This window comes from Grus americana, chromosome 6 (genome assembly GCF_028858705.1).
Source record: "Grus americana isolate bGruAme1 chromosome 6, bGruAme1.mat, whole genome shotgun sequence".
In the NCBI taxonomy this organism is placed as follows: Eukaryota; Metazoa; Chordata; class Aves; order Gruiformes; family Gruidae; genus Grus; species Grus americana.
The window spans coordinates 1,655,646-1,672,651 of record NC_072857.1 but is presented as its reverse complement, the minus strand read 5'-3'; the positions used below and the strand labels follow the sequence as shown (position 1 = coordinate 1,672,651).

General features: G+C 44.2%; 2 protein-coding genes across 2 annotated transcripts in view; one reads left to right on the top strand and one right to left on the bottom strand.

The window, feature by feature from the left end:
• Positions 1-7,149, bottom strand: part of LOC129207837 (uncharacterized) — a 32,659-nt gene extending 25,510 nt beyond the window's left edge. The window contains exons 1-2 of the mRNA XM_054829376.1: positions 7,074-7,149; positions 6,287-6,362 (exon numbers count right to left, since the gene is read on the bottom strand). Coding sequence (XP_054685351.1) covers positions 6,287-6,362; positions 7,074-7,149 — 152 coding nt within the window. The remainder of the gene's footprint in view (positions 1-6,286; positions 6,363-7,073) is intronic.
• GALNT13 (polypeptide N-acetylgalactosaminyltransferase 13) overlaps positions 6,553-17,006 on the top strand; it is a 136,209-nt gene continuing 125,755 nt past the window's right edge. Inside the window, exon 1 of the mRNA XM_054829171.1 lies at positions 6,553-7,363. The gene's annotated coding sequence lies outside the window, so the exon portion shown is untranslated. The remainder of the gene's footprint in view (positions 7,364-17,006) is intronic.

Sequence of the window (17,006 nt, the reverse complement as noted above, 5' to 3'; positions counted from 1 at the left end):
AGACATGAAACAAAAATAAGAAAAATAATACAGATGACTACATTAGGCCACTGCCGTCTCCAAGGAAGATAAACTTCCTCATTCACTGCCAAGGGAGTAACTCAGATGTGCCTGGGTTTGCCAAGCTCCCTTTTCCCGGTGTGAATTATTTCTCTTGTGGCTTATGAGTTGTTTCAAGCATGACCCGCACGTAGCTAGATCACACTCCTGTTGTCATTTTGTGTTTTCTATTAAAGACTGCCATTTCTAACGGTTTTACTTTATTTTTCAAGAACCCTAACTGAGTTTGTAACACATTATTTTTCCTCTGAGTTGAGACCAAAAAGACAGTAATGTCTCTGATCAACGTCTCTGAGGTTTCTAAGAGAACACGTGCTGAAATCCCAAAGGCAGTTTTATGGTGTGAATTCAAGACACTTTTTATTTCTAATAAGAAAGCTACATGACTTCCAATATTCATAAAGCATTGTTTCAACATAAGATTTTGAAGTACAATTTGCCTTTCATGCAGATGGAGATTGGAAGCAGAGATTAAGGGAAAAAAAACCCCAAAATAATTGATAGGATAACGCTAGTAACAGAAGTTTTAATTTTAAAAAAGGAGATCATTTGAAGGGGAAATATAAATTGTATTGACAAAGCAAATTGAGTTTTACTGAAATTATGTCTTCATTTATCATACAGGTTTTACTAAGAACAAGCTAGAGAAATTCTATTAGAGTAGACACCATCAAAATTGTTACTGAGGTTTGGTGAGGTGGCAGATCTTTCTCTGGCACCTCAAACATTATTGAGAATCCAAAGCAAATGTTGCAAATATGGAAATTTGATGCATTTCTAGACAGAGGACCAGATCCTGTCCTGCATAAAGGAAAATTTATTAAACTAGCTCAGCTCCGTGCTGTAAGGGGCTAGGATTGCAACTGTGGTCCCCCAACAGAAGCAGTTACGTATACTGATTTTTGAGGATCTTTACCATGAACGTAGGACTTGGAGGAAGGCTCCTTAAGGCTCCATCTGCATTAGTACATTAAACTTGACCACTCTCTGGTGCTGAGACCAACTGGCATGGGATGGCCTCTTCCTCCACAGGTGAATACACAGTTGATTTTACCATCCGTGTGCAGATAGAGAAATGTCCTTTAGAATTTGATTTACTATCTATCTGGGACAAAGGATGCTTCTCAATTAAGCACTCCATTAAGGACTCTATTGTCTTAATATAATCACCACAATGGTGATACAGAAGTCAAAAAACTCTATCACATAACCCGTTCACTCAATCTTCTAGGCGGTGATTTTTATTCTAAAGTAAATCAAGAGAGTGACTAACCCACCTTCTCTCTACTCTGAGAAGGAAGACGTATCACCTGGGGAAAAAAGTACCTTAACTTTCCCCTTCCATCGCAAATGAGTTTTCTTAGCTTAATTGACTTCATGTGTTTTTATGCCCTTCCTGTTTTTAACAACCAGTCAAAATGAAACCACTTCTGGCCTAAAATTAATGGTAAGTCACAGGTAATGAAAAATCTGTACTTCAGACACTCCCACAATGAATGAAACAGCTTCACTGAGAAGGGTATAGAAGTAATAAACTTGTAATAAATGTCAGAAAGATGTGAGCCCTTTATTGGAAAAAACCTCATGTACTGCTTTTAACAACTGAAGCTGTCAGTTATATAAATGATAATGTGCATTGAGGGAAAGTAAGCTATAAATCCTTTATTTCTGAAATGAAATTTTATCAAATATGAAGAAATAGGTTGATGACAAAATTAATTCTCTGGTAATGCCAAATATAGATGCATCTGGATAACAGTGTTTTGCATTCGGAGCAAAAAGGATTTTTCCAAATATTTTCTTGCATCGTAAGCGCTCTGCATCCAAAAGTGCCCATGTCCTTTTGATAATACCCACCTTCAAATGGGAAACAATTCCGGAATATTATTTTCACCGTCAGTAACCAGTACTGAGCAGAGATTTGAGTGCCAATTCCAGTACGCACATAGTCAAACAGCAGGCTGTTACATTCAGGGAACCACGAGAAGAAACTCTCTGTACCATCTCCAAGACAGGCTGGTTCACCAAGTAAATACAGACCTCAGGGTGTTCAACATCGGCTTCTCACTGGACCTGAAACAGAGCTCCCTGAGGTTTGAGATTCTTTCCGGGTCCATAGCTGTGGGAGGAGACTCAAATCCAGTGTAAAGGTTTAGACTCAGTTCTATGTATGTTTTACTGATCTTACTCATCTTTTTAAATTTGAAGCAGACTGGTGCATCTAAATAAGAAGCAAAACATGGAGCAGTATTAATGCTAATGCCCTTACTTCACTTCCATTACCAGAGAAACATAATCTATTCTTTAATTAAGATAACAGAAGCAGAGGGAAAGGATTCTGCAAAGACAGGACTAGCAAGAAGCAGCCCGAGGTATACCCTTTATAAATAAGGAAGGCAAGACACAGGCAGTTACTGAGATGTGCAGGAAAAAAGGAAATTAAATCACAAAGCCCAGATGACATTTGTCTAAGAGTCCTGAAGAAACTAAAGTCTGAAGTAACTGAACTACTGCCAAATGTATGTAATTTATCATTACACACACCTACTATATCAGATGAGTGGACTAAGTGTCATACCCTGCTTTAAAAAAGCTCTAAGATTTGTGTTCAAGACATAGAGGGAGTATTTAAATGCAAGGGTATTTCAACCTTCTCATACAGGGCAGGAAAATTTATCTCAAAGGTTATCCAATTTCTTTTCAGATGGTAAAACCAGGCTGTGTAGTCATACAGGATGTCTCCGTCAGAGGAGGTATGGGATTAACTGATGCATTAGCTGTGATTGCTTTAATGTTGTAAATGATACTTCATGGGTTTGATGAATAGTTACATTTGGTTTACCTGTGGTTCTGCATTTGAAAAAGTAATAAAGCAAAAGCAATAAAATTGAGTAAGTAGAACAGTATAGGCTGCTATTACCTAAAAAATAATAAATGAATTACACTGAAAGGCAGTATACATGCAATAACTGTCTGTCTGTTATCTATCAGCCCACTTTATTTCTATTAGGCGGTAGGAAAGAGTTCTACATGTTGTGTAATTATTGATGTAAAGTTCAGATGGAAAAAATTGGCTTCTTCCTTCAGTGTTGTTTTCCTTTCTGCATAAGATCATACACAAGTCAAAGGATCTGTTCTAGGAAATAAATATACATAAATTCTTTTCTCCAACCTCACCTGCCAGAAAAAAAAAAAAGGTTACCTTCTGGCATGACAGATTGGTTAGAAGGTCACGGTAGATATTCCAGTAGAGCTAGGAAAACATTTTTGGCACAACACTATATACATTTTAAATAATGCAACACAATATTTAGAAGTACTTGCCAAGAAAAAGCGCTGGTTTTATTTCAGCTCTATCCAATTCCGGCCTGTAAAAGCTTTGCAGACATGAACTTATGCAGGTCACACAATCAACCTACTGATAACCAGTCTGGCTGTGATACTGCTTATGTATCTGGAAAGCAAAAGGACGGTCTATATTCCTATTTTCTCTGGGAGGGAAAAACAAAAGCTCTAGTAGAAAAAAGCCCACAAAAAAGCATAGAGAAAGATGAGGATGATGGAGGTGTGGAGTGGCGTTTGTACAGGGGAAACTGAAGTGACCTCGGCTTTTCTTCTGCCTGTTAAAGGCTAAGGGAGAAGCAAGACTGAAGTCTGTGAAATCACAGATGTCATAAGAGGTATATTAACAGTGATTGGCCACCGGGTCTCAGAATTCGTGAATGGAAGACCACCAGTAAGAATATCAAGCAGCATTACGGCTAATGAGGTGAAGTTGAGGTACTTTTATACAAAATGCATAATTAATCTTGGAACTCTATGGCTCAAGCTGTTGTTGAAACCGAAAGTCAAAACAGATTAAAATAGATGTTATGAGAAATTCATAGAAGATCTATAAATAGATGTTAAATGTGATAGTCTGAACGCAGCCCCCACCCACCCTCCCCACTGGAAACACCACACTGCTAATTGCTGGAAACACAGATTGCTGAGAGAATTATTCGATATTTTTGCTGCTACTTATACTGATTTCCAAACACCCACTCCAGATCACTGCCTCTGATTCAATCAAGTATGTCCATTCTTCTCTTACGTGCCCTTTACCATCACACCATAGGTATTACAGATTTTTTTTCCTGAAAAATGGGATTCCTTTCGTCATGGTTACCAGCACGCGGCCCACCCATGGTAAATTATAAAACAGATGCTTTGGTGCAAACACCACACTGTTACACAAGCCATATATTTCAAGTATGTATATCTACCCTTGCACGTTTTAGTCATTCCTGTACCTCTGTGGCTTTATTTTGCATTCTTAAATTGTCAGGAATACATTATTCTAAAAGGGACACTAATACTATGTAATGCCATATAACCTAAGTTTGGAGAAAAGTCTTTCCTTGGCCTTGTGTATCATTTGGGCATAATATATAAAAAGATAAGCAGAAAATAGTATCAGACAGACCGGATAGGTTACTGCAGAACCACTAACATGACTGACACAGGGTTCCTCAATACACCCCACTTGTACTGAAATCATCTGGAACTGAGAATCATCAACGTCCTTAACAGTGGGACAAAGACAATGCCAAAGACAGAAGGTCTTGGTATGCACACAGGAAATAACCGCTATTACAGAAGAATCTAGTTCTGAACAACTAGGGAAAAATGAAGTAGAAAATAATTTGACACAGAAACTGACCTTTTATACACTACTTTAAAAATCTGTGCAGTTCACTGTCAGGAGCTTGTTGAAAGTAAGTATCCTAGTAACATTTTCAGGTTTGTTATTTTCATGAATAAAGATAGCAGTTGTCTATTGTATGACCTAAAAGGAAAACTATACAGAGAAGTGATCGCTTCTGCTCTGTGACAGTGCATGGTTACTAGTCTGGTGGCAAAAAAAAGTCCTTCCAGGAGACAAATCTGCTCTGAAGTATTTTTACACTGCTCTTTCAAACAGGTGGCATTGCCCAGAATCTAACATGGCCTTGGGGCTGACTGAATAATGCAGGCACTGAATTTTGCTGTTCCTTTTGCATTCATTACTTTTGAGGGAAAGGATGGTTTTAAGGGTGCCAAACTCCGTGGATTGTTATTTTCTTCTACCATGATTGCTCCAAGTAGGAAAATGTGAACTAACATCCTACTATTAATATTAAAAATGAACAGAGAAAGACTACTTTGCACTTACACAAGCAACATCCATTTCTGCATCTTAACATACTTTAGAGGAACCAATTAATGCTTACAACGCCCGTGCGAGGTTAGAGATAAAAAGCTGCAATGCAGAGAAATTGAGCTGCTCATCCTCAGAGAACCACACAACTGTGGATTTCCAGTCTTGCACTGGAAATCATTTAATAGGAATCATTTAATACTTTCTTTAAAGGCTATATAATACATATGCTGAACAGACCTTGTACCCTGAAGAGGTGTTAAAAAATTCTGAGTGATCCTTTGGTATGTTTTGAGAAGAGAAACAAAGGCCATCAAATCATTTATTTCAATGTTATCTTAGAACATCCTGCTTTTATTAACTGTTTTGCAAGGGGAACAAGAAATACAAAGTGCCAAGAGATTTCTCATCCTTATATCAAAGCAGCTAGTTTATGCAGTTAGTTTTCAGTGTCAAAAAAGGTATTATTCAACTGACAATAAAATGTTCTAAGTCAGGACTTTTTCACTTTGTGTCAGCGTTGCCAAGTCTGGTCACGCAGAGTCTGGAAGAGGGGAAAGGAGTGCACTGACATCCACCTGCTAGAGCAAAATGCAAAACTTCCCAGACCTTTTATCTGCTACCCATTGAGAAAAAAGTTACGGTCTATGTGATCCTTACCTGGCTGGTCACATAAACAGGACAAATAGCTTTTTTGTTTTGCTTTCCTTTTCTAATGAGTGAGGTTTCCCTCACAAATGTAATGAAATTTCAGCCAATGCTGAAAACATACTGCCACTTGTGATACAAGAGGTAGGGCCTCTAAGATCTGTGGGCAATGACTTATAAAACATCCTAACTGTACGTGCATGGGAGCACTCCCCTGCTAGGATGTAAAGAATCTTTGGGTGGGGTGGCAGAAGCCTCCTCTGAATTTTACCTGAAGAATGGTGAAATACATCTGGTTTGGGGCACATGTTTCAACAACGATTCATGGATTTTTTATCTTTTTTTTTTTTGAATGGAGAAATACAACATGTTGACATTCGACACGTAACCATAACTTACCATAGGTTCTCCTGCGACCAGGGCCAGAGGGTAAGGGTGGCTGGGTGCCTGGGCACTCCTGGAGTAACGGGGGAACCTGGGAAATGGAGAAAGCATTAACAATTGTCACCTGTAACAACGTGCCGAACCGGTGACCTGGTACCTCAGCTTCGGACAGCTGCCCCTCGCCCAGGACCCGGACCCGACCAAGAGCTCACTGGAGTTGCCCCAACTGCCTGGCTCCACGGCTTTCTGCCCTCGCCTTACCTGGTGACTGACCTGACTACAATCGCATTTCATGACGTTCATACAATTGAGGGATCGCCTCTATTCTCGTGGGGTTTGCCCCGTTTTCTCCGCGCTTCCATCCGCCGGTGACCGCCCGGCTACCAGCGCGCACAGCTGAGGGGGCCGGACGGCCTGGGGTGGGCACGGCGGAGACCGGCGCTCCCCTCCCTCCCGCCCCCACAGCGGCAGCCTGCCGGGGGGAGCCGCCGCCCGGCTCCGGCAGCTGGTTAGAGACCGGCCGTGCTGCCCTGCGGGAGGGCGTTCATTTTCTCCAGGATCCCACCCGAAACGGGAGGGAGGGCCGCCCGTGGCGAGATCGCTTCACGGCGGAGACCTGGCGGCACCGCCCGCTCCCCTCAGCGCCCCTTCCCGCCACCTCCCCCGCCCGCCGGGCCGCCGCCTCCCGCCCCCTCCCGGCAGCCGCTATTTGTAAGGAGGAGCCGCCTTCCCACACCTGCCCGCCTCTCCCTCCTTCCCCACCCGGCCGAGACGGCTCCGCGCCCGCTGCGGGGACACCCACCTCGCCGCGTCCCCGCTCCGCCGGGCCGACCCCAAGTATCGCGGGAGCCGGGCGCTGCCTGCGCTGCCGCAGCCATTGGGCGGCGCGGCGGAGGAGAGGCGGCGGCTGACGACGCGCGGCCACCGACCTGGCGAGGCAGCGGCGCGGAGCCGAGCCCAGCTCTGGGGCCGCTGTCCCGCCTCGCTTCGCCTCGCCTCGGCGGCCATGAGGAGGAGGAGGGCAGCGGTGTCGCGCTCTGCCCCGGACGGGCGGCGGCGCTGCTGAGCGCGGGGCCGGGCGTCCCACCGCAGGTAAGCGGGGCGGGGGTCCGGCCGGTGGGGCCCCGGTGGGGCGGGACGGGTCCCGGCGCCGCCGACCCGAGCGCGGTGCCCGCAAGGAGCGGGGGTCGCCCCCCTCCTTCACCTCACCCCCGGCTCGTTTGTCAACTTTCAGTGCGCGGCGTTGGCGGAGGGTCCGCGGGCGAGCCGCCATCCCGGGGCCGGGGGGAGGACCGGGGGTTGCCGGGGCCGGGGTGCTGCCGCTGGAACCGGGGATGCGGAGCGCCGTGAGGCGTTTCACGGATAAAGCCGTCCTTATCCCATCCGCGCCGCCTTCCCCGCTAATGCCAGACAGGTTTTTACGGGGTAGAGACCTTTTTAAGCGGGGATAAGCCTGACCTGAAGCACCGGCTCTAAACGGCGACGTGCGACAAACTGATTAAATCCGAGTCCTGGCTTGCAGTTTTCTCCCTGATGAACTGATGCTGTCCCCGCTTTTAGAGGTTGCGAGAAAAGATGCGAGTGGCACTGGAAGCGTATTTACGGGAGAGCTGGAACGGCGTCTGGGGCTGCCGGTTGCGGCCGTAGGTCTCCGGGCTGGCTCCCGGCAGTGCGGAACGGCACGGCTCGGCTCGGGGTTTTGCCAGCCGCTTGTCTTTGCTTCGTGTGGCTGTCGGCAGCCAAAGCCCGGTGTCGATGAGGTTTGGCACGGCTCTTTGGAAGCCAGGTTTTTTTGGTGTTTTTTTTTTTTTTTTTTTTTCCTTCGGAACGTTACAAAGTTAGGATGCCGGCTGTTTTCCCGAGAATGGGCTAAAAACTTCTTCCGAGCGAACAGAAAATGAAGTTTATTTTGCAGCTTTTGATAAGAGATTTTATCGATCTGAAATAGTAAAGAAAAAAAAAAGAGCTGCTAGAGCTCACGTTAATTCTACTTTGTTGCAAAATGAGAATGGGCTGAATATTTGTTTGGATGCTCCTGGGTGACTGGAAATAGTAAAAGGTTAAGGAGGGATTAAGGCATGCTCAGAATTACGCAGAGGTAAAACAAGAGCCAAAGATTACTTTAACTGGCTGATGGCTACTGGGCTCTGAGGAAAGAGATGAGGCCTTAAAGCTCGTATTGTTTTTTTCAAGTAGTCTTTCTTTAATTTTCCTCTGCTGTGCCCTTGGTTGATTACCGGTGATCTTGATGTTCTGCGTTCATCAGTAAAACCGTGCAGCGGTGCTAAGGCTGCTAATGAGGACGGTTAAAAAAAAAAGATACAACTTGAAAAGTGGTACTTTATCATTAGATAATCTTTAGTGAGACTCGTTACTACAAATGCTTTAGGATTCTTGTTGTTTATAAAGAGTGGGTTTGGATGGCATTAAACAGTGTAATACGGCATAAATTTAGATTCCCCTGGAGTTATTTTTTATTGAGGCTTAGAAGTGCTTTCTTCACTGAAGCATCATTCAAAGAAACAAGGCATGTGCTGTATCTCCCTGTCTCTGTGCTCATACACGAGTGATTAGTGTTTGCAAGTTCCCGAAGACGAGTGTGCACTATCGGGAGATGCTGATGCTGGTGGAACAGGGTGGGAAGCCAGACTCCCGCGCTCCTGTCTGACTGCGGATGAGCTGTAAGAAAATACGAGTGTAAACAACTATGCCTTTCATGCAGAAATGAAGACTGAAGGGGAGGATGTAAGCCTACGTGGTTCTGGGATTTGTGTCTGTTAGCACCTGCTTCCCGCCTACCCTGGAAAATGCGATGATTCTTCTGTAATCTTCATGACGCAGAGAGGTGACCTATCTGGTCCCACCATCCGTACCCCCAAGAACCCTATTCCTAGTGGAGGATAAGTTGTAAACACATTCCTTATCAGCCGTAGCAAAAGCTTGCGACCAGTTTGTATTTGGGAATGTGCAGAATCGGGCTGTGTTACTGTCCTTGTAATGTTAAGTGCAGTTGTTTTGGGTTGAGGCAAAATACAGTGGTGAGCTACCTAACCTCCCTGTCAGGTGACAGAAAAATTAAGGCCAAAGAAGAAAAGCAGGATCATTTGGAAATAAGAAACCTTCTAATATTTTTTTTCTATGTAAGAGACAGTTGTAGTGGGTTTTGTAAAGTAGCGGGTGAATTCAAGAGAATAATTGTCCTGAAAATATGGGAGAACAGAGTTCCATTTGCCTATACATCACTTCTATGAAGGTAGGAAAACAGGGTTTGTTTTTTTTAAATCCAGTACAGCAACAGCTGTGCACTCTAACAAACCTGCTTTCCTCAAAAACTTTGAGATGACTTTAAAAAAAAGTGGACAGTGCATATTCTACTACTTTTGTGATGATCGGTCTTAAGTTAGAGTAAGTATGACGTGACAAGTTATGGGTTGTCAGAAATAGCCTTTTTAGCATTCACAAACTTTTTGCTTTTATTCAAGACTGTTCTGTTGGATTGGCAGAAGTGAGGGAGTTCTGATTTCCCACCGTTATAAATGAGTTCCTGTGGCCTTGGTATGTAGAAAAAAAGAATCAACAGGTCCTTCTCTTCTCAAAAGTAGACGTTTTCCATTACTGCTGGCATTCCTTGGCGAGCATGCCCTCCCAGCCCATGTGAGCAGGCATGCCTTACGGTCGCTCTTTGCTCAACTGATCTTCAGGGACTACTGCTGTGCGCTGTGCTCTGACCCTTCTGCACTAGGACTGCACGGTGCTGAGCCTTGACCTGCATGCAGGCAGGCCCACGTCCAGGCGATTTCTGGCGGTGCAGAGTAGTAAGGAGTCGCTCCTACGAACGGAACTTGTGCTGGACTGTCTTACAGAAGGCAGTGGTTATGTCTTTGGTGACGCTCTGGTTCCAGCTGTTTAAAGTTTTGGGTTTGTAGTATTATCTTCACGCACAAATATCTTTGTCCGCTTGATCAGCGGGATTGGTGCAATGTGAGTGTTTAGTTCTTTGTTGGTGTTAGTGTAATGTTGGTAAGGAGTGCATCGGCACGGCTGGGATGGCTGGGCAGCTGGTTCTAGGTCTCCATGGGGCATGTGGCATCTGTGCTGGCAAGCCACACATTTGTTCGTGGGGAAATCCTTGGTACATGGCTGCAGCTGCTTGGGCTGTGTTCTTCCTCGGATGCTTGTCCCATAGCTTTTCCCCTGGTCGCTGTGTTGCTGCCGGGCTTGCTCCAGCATTTCCTTCTGGTTTGAAGAGCGAGAAGACTCGTCCTGGGTGGTATCTGTCAGAGTTGTCAATACCACTCAAGTACTTGTTACTTTTAATTTCACTGGTATGTGGGAGAGCACCCACCATCTGCAAACAGAATAAATATAGTCGGGTTAGTCTACTAATTAGCTGTGACAAGGTCGTGCAGCAGCTAGCGAGGAGATGCTTGCCGTCACCTGGGGGGGTGGTCCAGGGGGGTTAGAGGGAGGAGATGCCATGTCTGACTGTCAAGGCAAGCAGAAACCTGTGAGGTTGGAACCAAAGTTCTCAGATTTGTTTTTATCTGTAGGTTATGGGCTGTGCTTTGGGGAAAGAATGTGGAAAAAGACTGAGAGGAGGACTTTGCACTTCTTCTGTGAGCTTCCAATGCATAATAGCACCTAGAATTGTCTTATGGTATTTGGATATTGAGTTTATGCCCATATTCTTTTAGGGTCTTTTTTTTTCTTAGTTGGCTTTACATTTTTAGTGCCTTGTGCCAACATATTGGTAGAAATAGCTGGGTTTAGTACAGAGTTAGTGTCTGAAGGCATGGACTTTAAAGGAGAGAGTAAACGCAGATAAATTCTTCACAAATTTGGCATCATTTGCAAGCTAAGTAGCTTATAGTGAGGTGGCTCTGAACACAAAAAGCTTTTCTTTTTTGGATGTTGGGGATACAGTGCTTTGAGGTGTAAATTCTGGGAGAAACTGGTGCTAGTCATTGCCTGACTCTTGTCTGAACAAAGCAAAATAAAGGGTAGACTTTTATTACAAAGAAGTTTGGTTAGATGAGTTAATAAGCCTTTTCCACTTTAATTTCTGAGTCACGGAAATGCATTTTAAAATGAAGAATAGGTCTATTTTTAAATGTCAAGCAGCCTATTTCAGGAAAGGAGAGAGGGATAGAAACTAATTCTTAAAACACAGAACACTGGATAGCTCTAACTAGAGATACCTGACTTTTTTTCCCTTGCTTACTAAATGTGAAAGAGCTTCCTGTATCGATCTTGGGGATTGATAGTTCTAGCATTATAAGTTCTTCAGATAGCTGTGCATGAATTAATAAACTGCTTATGGTATTAAATGATGATTCATGGCTTTTGGAGAGTGTAGCATATATCAAGGTTTGGTTAGATCAATCTAGTCACAACATTCTTGTGGGCAAAATATATTTTCAAAGTGTTTATTTTAAAATTAAGGCATACCTTAGAAACATAGAGTTGCAAACCTTAATGGTTTTTAAAGCAAGTCTGCCTCTTCAGGTTTTTTTATGATAATTGCTCTCATAGCAGCTCTGATAAATTTAATTTATAATGCAATGTAGCAAACTTTACCCAAAGCTTAAGTGGTGGATGTTAGCTTGTTAGATCATGTTCCATGATACCCCGGTGCTAGTATGCACGGATGCAGTTATGTTTTGATGGAGTTTTGGTTTTGGCTAATTGCCATTCGGTGCAGTACCGCCTGCATTGGACTCTGATTCTGCAGCAGATATTAACAAAAAAAATAATGCCAAATCTTTCTGTGACTGGCACTTAAATATTGTTGTCTGCCTTTACTCCTGCAGCTTCAGTGAATCACAGGAAAGCTACGAGCAACAGTAGCATTCATTCCTTGATTTATTAGAGGTGAAGGCTGGAAATTTTAGATTTCAGATGAGCTGAACTCTGCTCTGCCTTCCTTAGGTGTGAAAAAGACATTTGTGATAGCTCTTATTTCTGCTTGGGAATTTCTTCCAGCAAACTTCTGATTGCTCTCCAGCTGACCTATCAGTCTTTTGCAGAAGTCGGATCCAACTGGCTCTGACAGAGCAGATGCGTGCTGTAGATCAGTTCTGAAAGGTTGAAACACTGCTTTACTAGAGGCCTTTATGGATGCTTTTACCACTGAGTTGCATTCACTTTCAAAAAATTAAGTGTTCTGCTAGTATCGTGAGCTCAGTGTTCAGTAATATGTACATCACTTGAGTGTCAAATGTTGCATTGTAACAAGGATTTGTCAATGGCAGTAATTTAACGTGTCTGAGTTAACTGGTTCATAAAATGATCTGGTATTCTCATAGATAGTACTCTTGTGGTCGGTATCATCACGGTATCTCTGGCCATCCGAAGGCTTCTGTTTCTTTGCCTTTAGCCTTTGAAAGAAACTCTTTCAAGTATGTACAAGAGGAGCACTTGAAAGGCTGTGAATTGAGGTGCCCGCTAACATATAGACATGTCAAACGGGATAAATTTCAGTGCTGACTGAGGTGTTAACTTACATACGTTAAAAGGATGGTCTACATGACAAATAACAGATTCACTAGAAAATGCAGCATGCCTCGATTAAATAATGAAAAGGCAAGAAATTACCACTGGAGTCATAACAGTAATGTAACTCCATCCACTTACTCTTTCTAACGTGCCTGCTGCCTGAAGGCCATGCACAGGAATGGATACGGACCCCAAAGGTCAAGCAGGGCACTTTTCTGCCCCCTTCCCCACCCAGCAGCAGCATCTTTTTTCCCCCTCAATACTGTTAATTTAGAGGGATGTAAAGGAGGAGAGGAGGAGTTCTGTTTGTAGCTTGGTGCTGTGCAGAGGTGTTGGGGAAACAGTCTCTGTGGAAATGTGCAGCTGTATACAGTGGTATTTAATCAAACCTGTACTGTAAACCGCCCATACAAATAACAGATTATCAGCAATAGGCATTTTTGATTCTGTTTTTCAACTGTGAAGCGCTGCACCCATGACGTGTGCTACTTAACTGCAGTAATAACCGTGATGTGATTTGGAAACCCAGCTCTATCCCTTGGCCTCCGAGACAGCAAGCCGCTGCAGTGGCGGTGCCGGTATCGCTGGGGCATATCTTGCTGTGTTTTCTGTTCCTCTGCTGCTGTCACCGTCCTGTTGGTTACAGCTCTTCTGGCACACGGCAGAACTGGTTTCAGTGCATGCTGACCAGGAGGCAGAAGCAGGCCTCCTTTTCCTTCTCCGGCAGGACAGGCTTCACGGTGCCGGTGGGATTCCTGGCTGTTTCGTTATCCCCCTCGGCACTGCCCAGCGCATCCCCTCTGCCGCCAGCCTGGCCCACGTCAGCTGCTGGGGGTGGCTGAGGGAGCTGGGAACCAGGCGGCAGGAGAGGAAACGAATCCCTTCCCCTCCCCGGGAACAAGCCCCAAAGCTCCCTGCAGTCTGGGAAGCCAGGCTGGCGTGCCGAGTTACCCATGCTGTGTCTGGTGAGCGATGGGAAACAGGGGAGCGGCTGGGCAGCTGGGGGGCTTTCGGCAGAGCCTGGTACCCAGGGGAGCAGCCCCCCCCAGTTGCTAAGCAACTGCTGCCTGATGCTGTGCTGCAGCACACTGTACATGCATGCAGATGTGGCCACATCTGGCAAAGGGAGGAGGCGCAGTGTTTCTCCACATGTCCTGTACGTGTTCCTATAGTACATGGTAGATGAAGCTGCATTTTTATCAGGCCCTAGCTCCTGCAGGCACTTCATCAAGCTTTTACAGCTAACATTATGATCAATGTTGACTTGAAAAATGATGTTCAGCTGTATTTTAGATTTCATTCCACAAGAAATTGACTGTTTTGTTTTGAAACAAGACTTTCATAATAATAATATTTTGCAGTTTGTATCCTTTCTTATCTAAGCATCTAGACACCATCAGTCAGTTCTGGTGTTCCTGGGAGTATAGATGGCTAACACAAGTTGCTTTGCACAGGTTGCAGTCTCCCAGGTCTGGGAGATCAGACCGAGATCAGAGTAGTTTTGGTATTAATTTGGAAAATGTAATCACAAGTCTAGGATGTAGATGGACTCCAAGATTCTAACTGTGTTTCTGTATTAAATCAGTAAAAGTGCTGAGTGATAAATTGGGCAATTCTTCTGATTTTCATTGGAGGAACTTTTGTAAACAGTCTATTTCTGTCTGGCTCACAGGTTAAGTCACTTAATTCATATTGAGCCTTAAGAGTGGCAACAGATTCAGGGGCTGTTCAAGGATGCGTTCACACTGATTTACAGAAACTGGCCATTTGAAAATGTGTGGAAAAGTCTATTTTCTTCTGAACATAGTTTTTGTGTGTAGTGCTTGAAGAGCCACTGTGTTGGACTTCCTTTTACCCCCACCCTCATTTTCCTGCAATTTACATCTCTCAAGTCCACAGCAGAACCTGAAATTGCCACAAGTCTCACTAATAAATGTGAAGGCAAAAAGCAGTTGGAGGAAACCACTGGTCTGTGAAACAGGTGGATGCTCCTCAGAGGAGCCCAGATCAAGGTAATCAACAGGCGTGTTACAAAAAGCCATGCTTGGTGCTTTGGAAAGGTGTTGCTCAGGCTAGAAGTTTTCTGTTAATGCCTCGGATGAAATTTTTACGTGCAGCATATTTGCAGTTTTAATACTTTTTAGTCCATTAAATCACAAGACACGGAGATTATGCATATTGCTTACAGACCTCGGAGGTCTGGGGGTGGCTTGGAGGGATCCAGGCAGGTGAGACCTAGCGCTGGAAAGGGACCAGCTCCTAGTAGGAAAATACTGCTCAAGAATTGGGGGTTTTGTTGCATCGATGCACTAACGTGGGCCGCATGTCACGCGTAGAACGGTGTGACTCCAGGAACGTCACCAGGGGAGCAAAACGGGTGAATGCTTGTCAAAGTCTTGGCCTCAGTCTGTGCTCCCATTGTTTCTAACAGAGGGGAAAATATTTTTTTTTATCTCGCAGAGATATTGTGAAAGTGAATTAAAAGCTTTTGAGGCAACTGGATAGAGTAGTGATGAATGCTTTGAGCCCCTGAGAAAACTTAAATATTGTTCATTCTGTGCATGGCTTGGCTGGTATGAAGTAAATAAGGCATGGGGCCGTATGGTGAGTTACAAGAAGAAATCCTGAACAATTGCTTTGTTTTACCAAATCTGAACTGCTGTCTGCACTCAGTGGGCTCTGCAGATGGGGGTTTTTTTAGTAGATGAGAAAGGCAAGTCAAGGTTTTGCAGCTATCTTTTAATTCTGCCAGTTTTTCAGAGCTTGGATTTGCAACCTCCATAACGTTCTCTTACCACAGCATTTTACTGTGGCAGTTTTAGGAAAAGCTGGCAATGCAGATGACTTCTAAATTTGCATTCTGTTTTCTATTATAAAACCCTGTTTTTATTGCTTATAACACTGCCACACTGCAGGTTTTTGGGGCAGGAATTTCCCTTGCTGCTTTGCTGCTGGATTCAGTTTTCAAATTAGCTTTATTCTTAGAAGTTGTAGCTCAAAACCCCAGCATATTTACCTTCCTCTTCCTGAAAACCTTGTTACTCTACTTTAGTAAAAAAAAAAAAAAAAAAAAAAAAAAAACAAAACAAAACCAAACACCTTGCCCTATTCTTGGAGAAGCTTCATCTCTTCTGAGGTCTGGAGGGAGGAGGTGTTGGTTATGAGACGAGCTGACGTGGCTGGAGACGGTGGTTGTGTTGAAGTTCTTCCACTTGTGGCTGTTGGCACCCCAGCTGCCAGCAGTGCCTGCCTGGTGTCCTGCGCAGGTTTTGCTGCGGGCGGTGCTGAGGAAACCTGGAAGGAGCCCCTTGACTTGAGCACAGGCAGGAGGAGAGCCAGGCTAGGAGGGAGGAGACTGAGCTGGGCAGAAGAGCCTGGCCCTTGGAGAAAAACAGGTATTTATTTGGAGCCAAAGAGGAGAGAATCAACCTCTGGGGATCACCCAGTTCTGGCTCATTGTGGGGTTTTTTGGTTGGTCGGTTTGGGTTTTTTGAGTGCTTGAACTGTCAGTGGTCTTCTTGGCGTAGAGCTGATGCCTTCCTTGTGAGGTAGGAATTGAGCAGTACGTGTTCAAACCATGCGCTCGTACCCGGGTGGCTTCTGCTCCAAGTGCAGAGTGAGCAGGTCAGTGGTGTCTGCGCTTGGGAGGAAGGTGGAGAAAATGGTTAACGTGATTCTTATCGTAGCCACAAGTCTTCGCTTAAGTTTCTTATTCACTGCAAAGAATGTTGGAAAGGCAGCCAAAGGCACGCTGCTGTCTTGTCTTTGTTTGGGTTTTGGGTTAGCAACCTCTGTATCTAGTTCTTGGTGTAAACCTTTGCCTCTGGTATTTTTTTTTTAAGATATATTAATTAATATTATCTCTGAAGGAATTGTAATATAAAGCATTTACGGGGACTGAAAAGCATTCCAAATCCACAAGTGTATTGAGAGGAACAGGGAGATTTTGGCAGAAGCGTCCAGATACCAGTGTGAGGTGGTCAGGACCACAATGAAATTTCTTTGTTCTGTGTTTTATGTTTTATCTCAAATTGCAGAAGGAGAACCTTGCTCCTATTTACCTAGCCCTAGCTTTGTGTGTGTGTGTATATATTTTTTTTTATTTCTAATGCTTGCTGAAAAATGTTGTCTTGGCTAGTCAAAATGACTGAATTTTTTTGTGAAAGTGTGAGGTTTGGGGAAGGGGAAGAAAGGGAGAGAGGAGATACTTCCATCTTGAAAGAGCTAGATGGAAATGAAA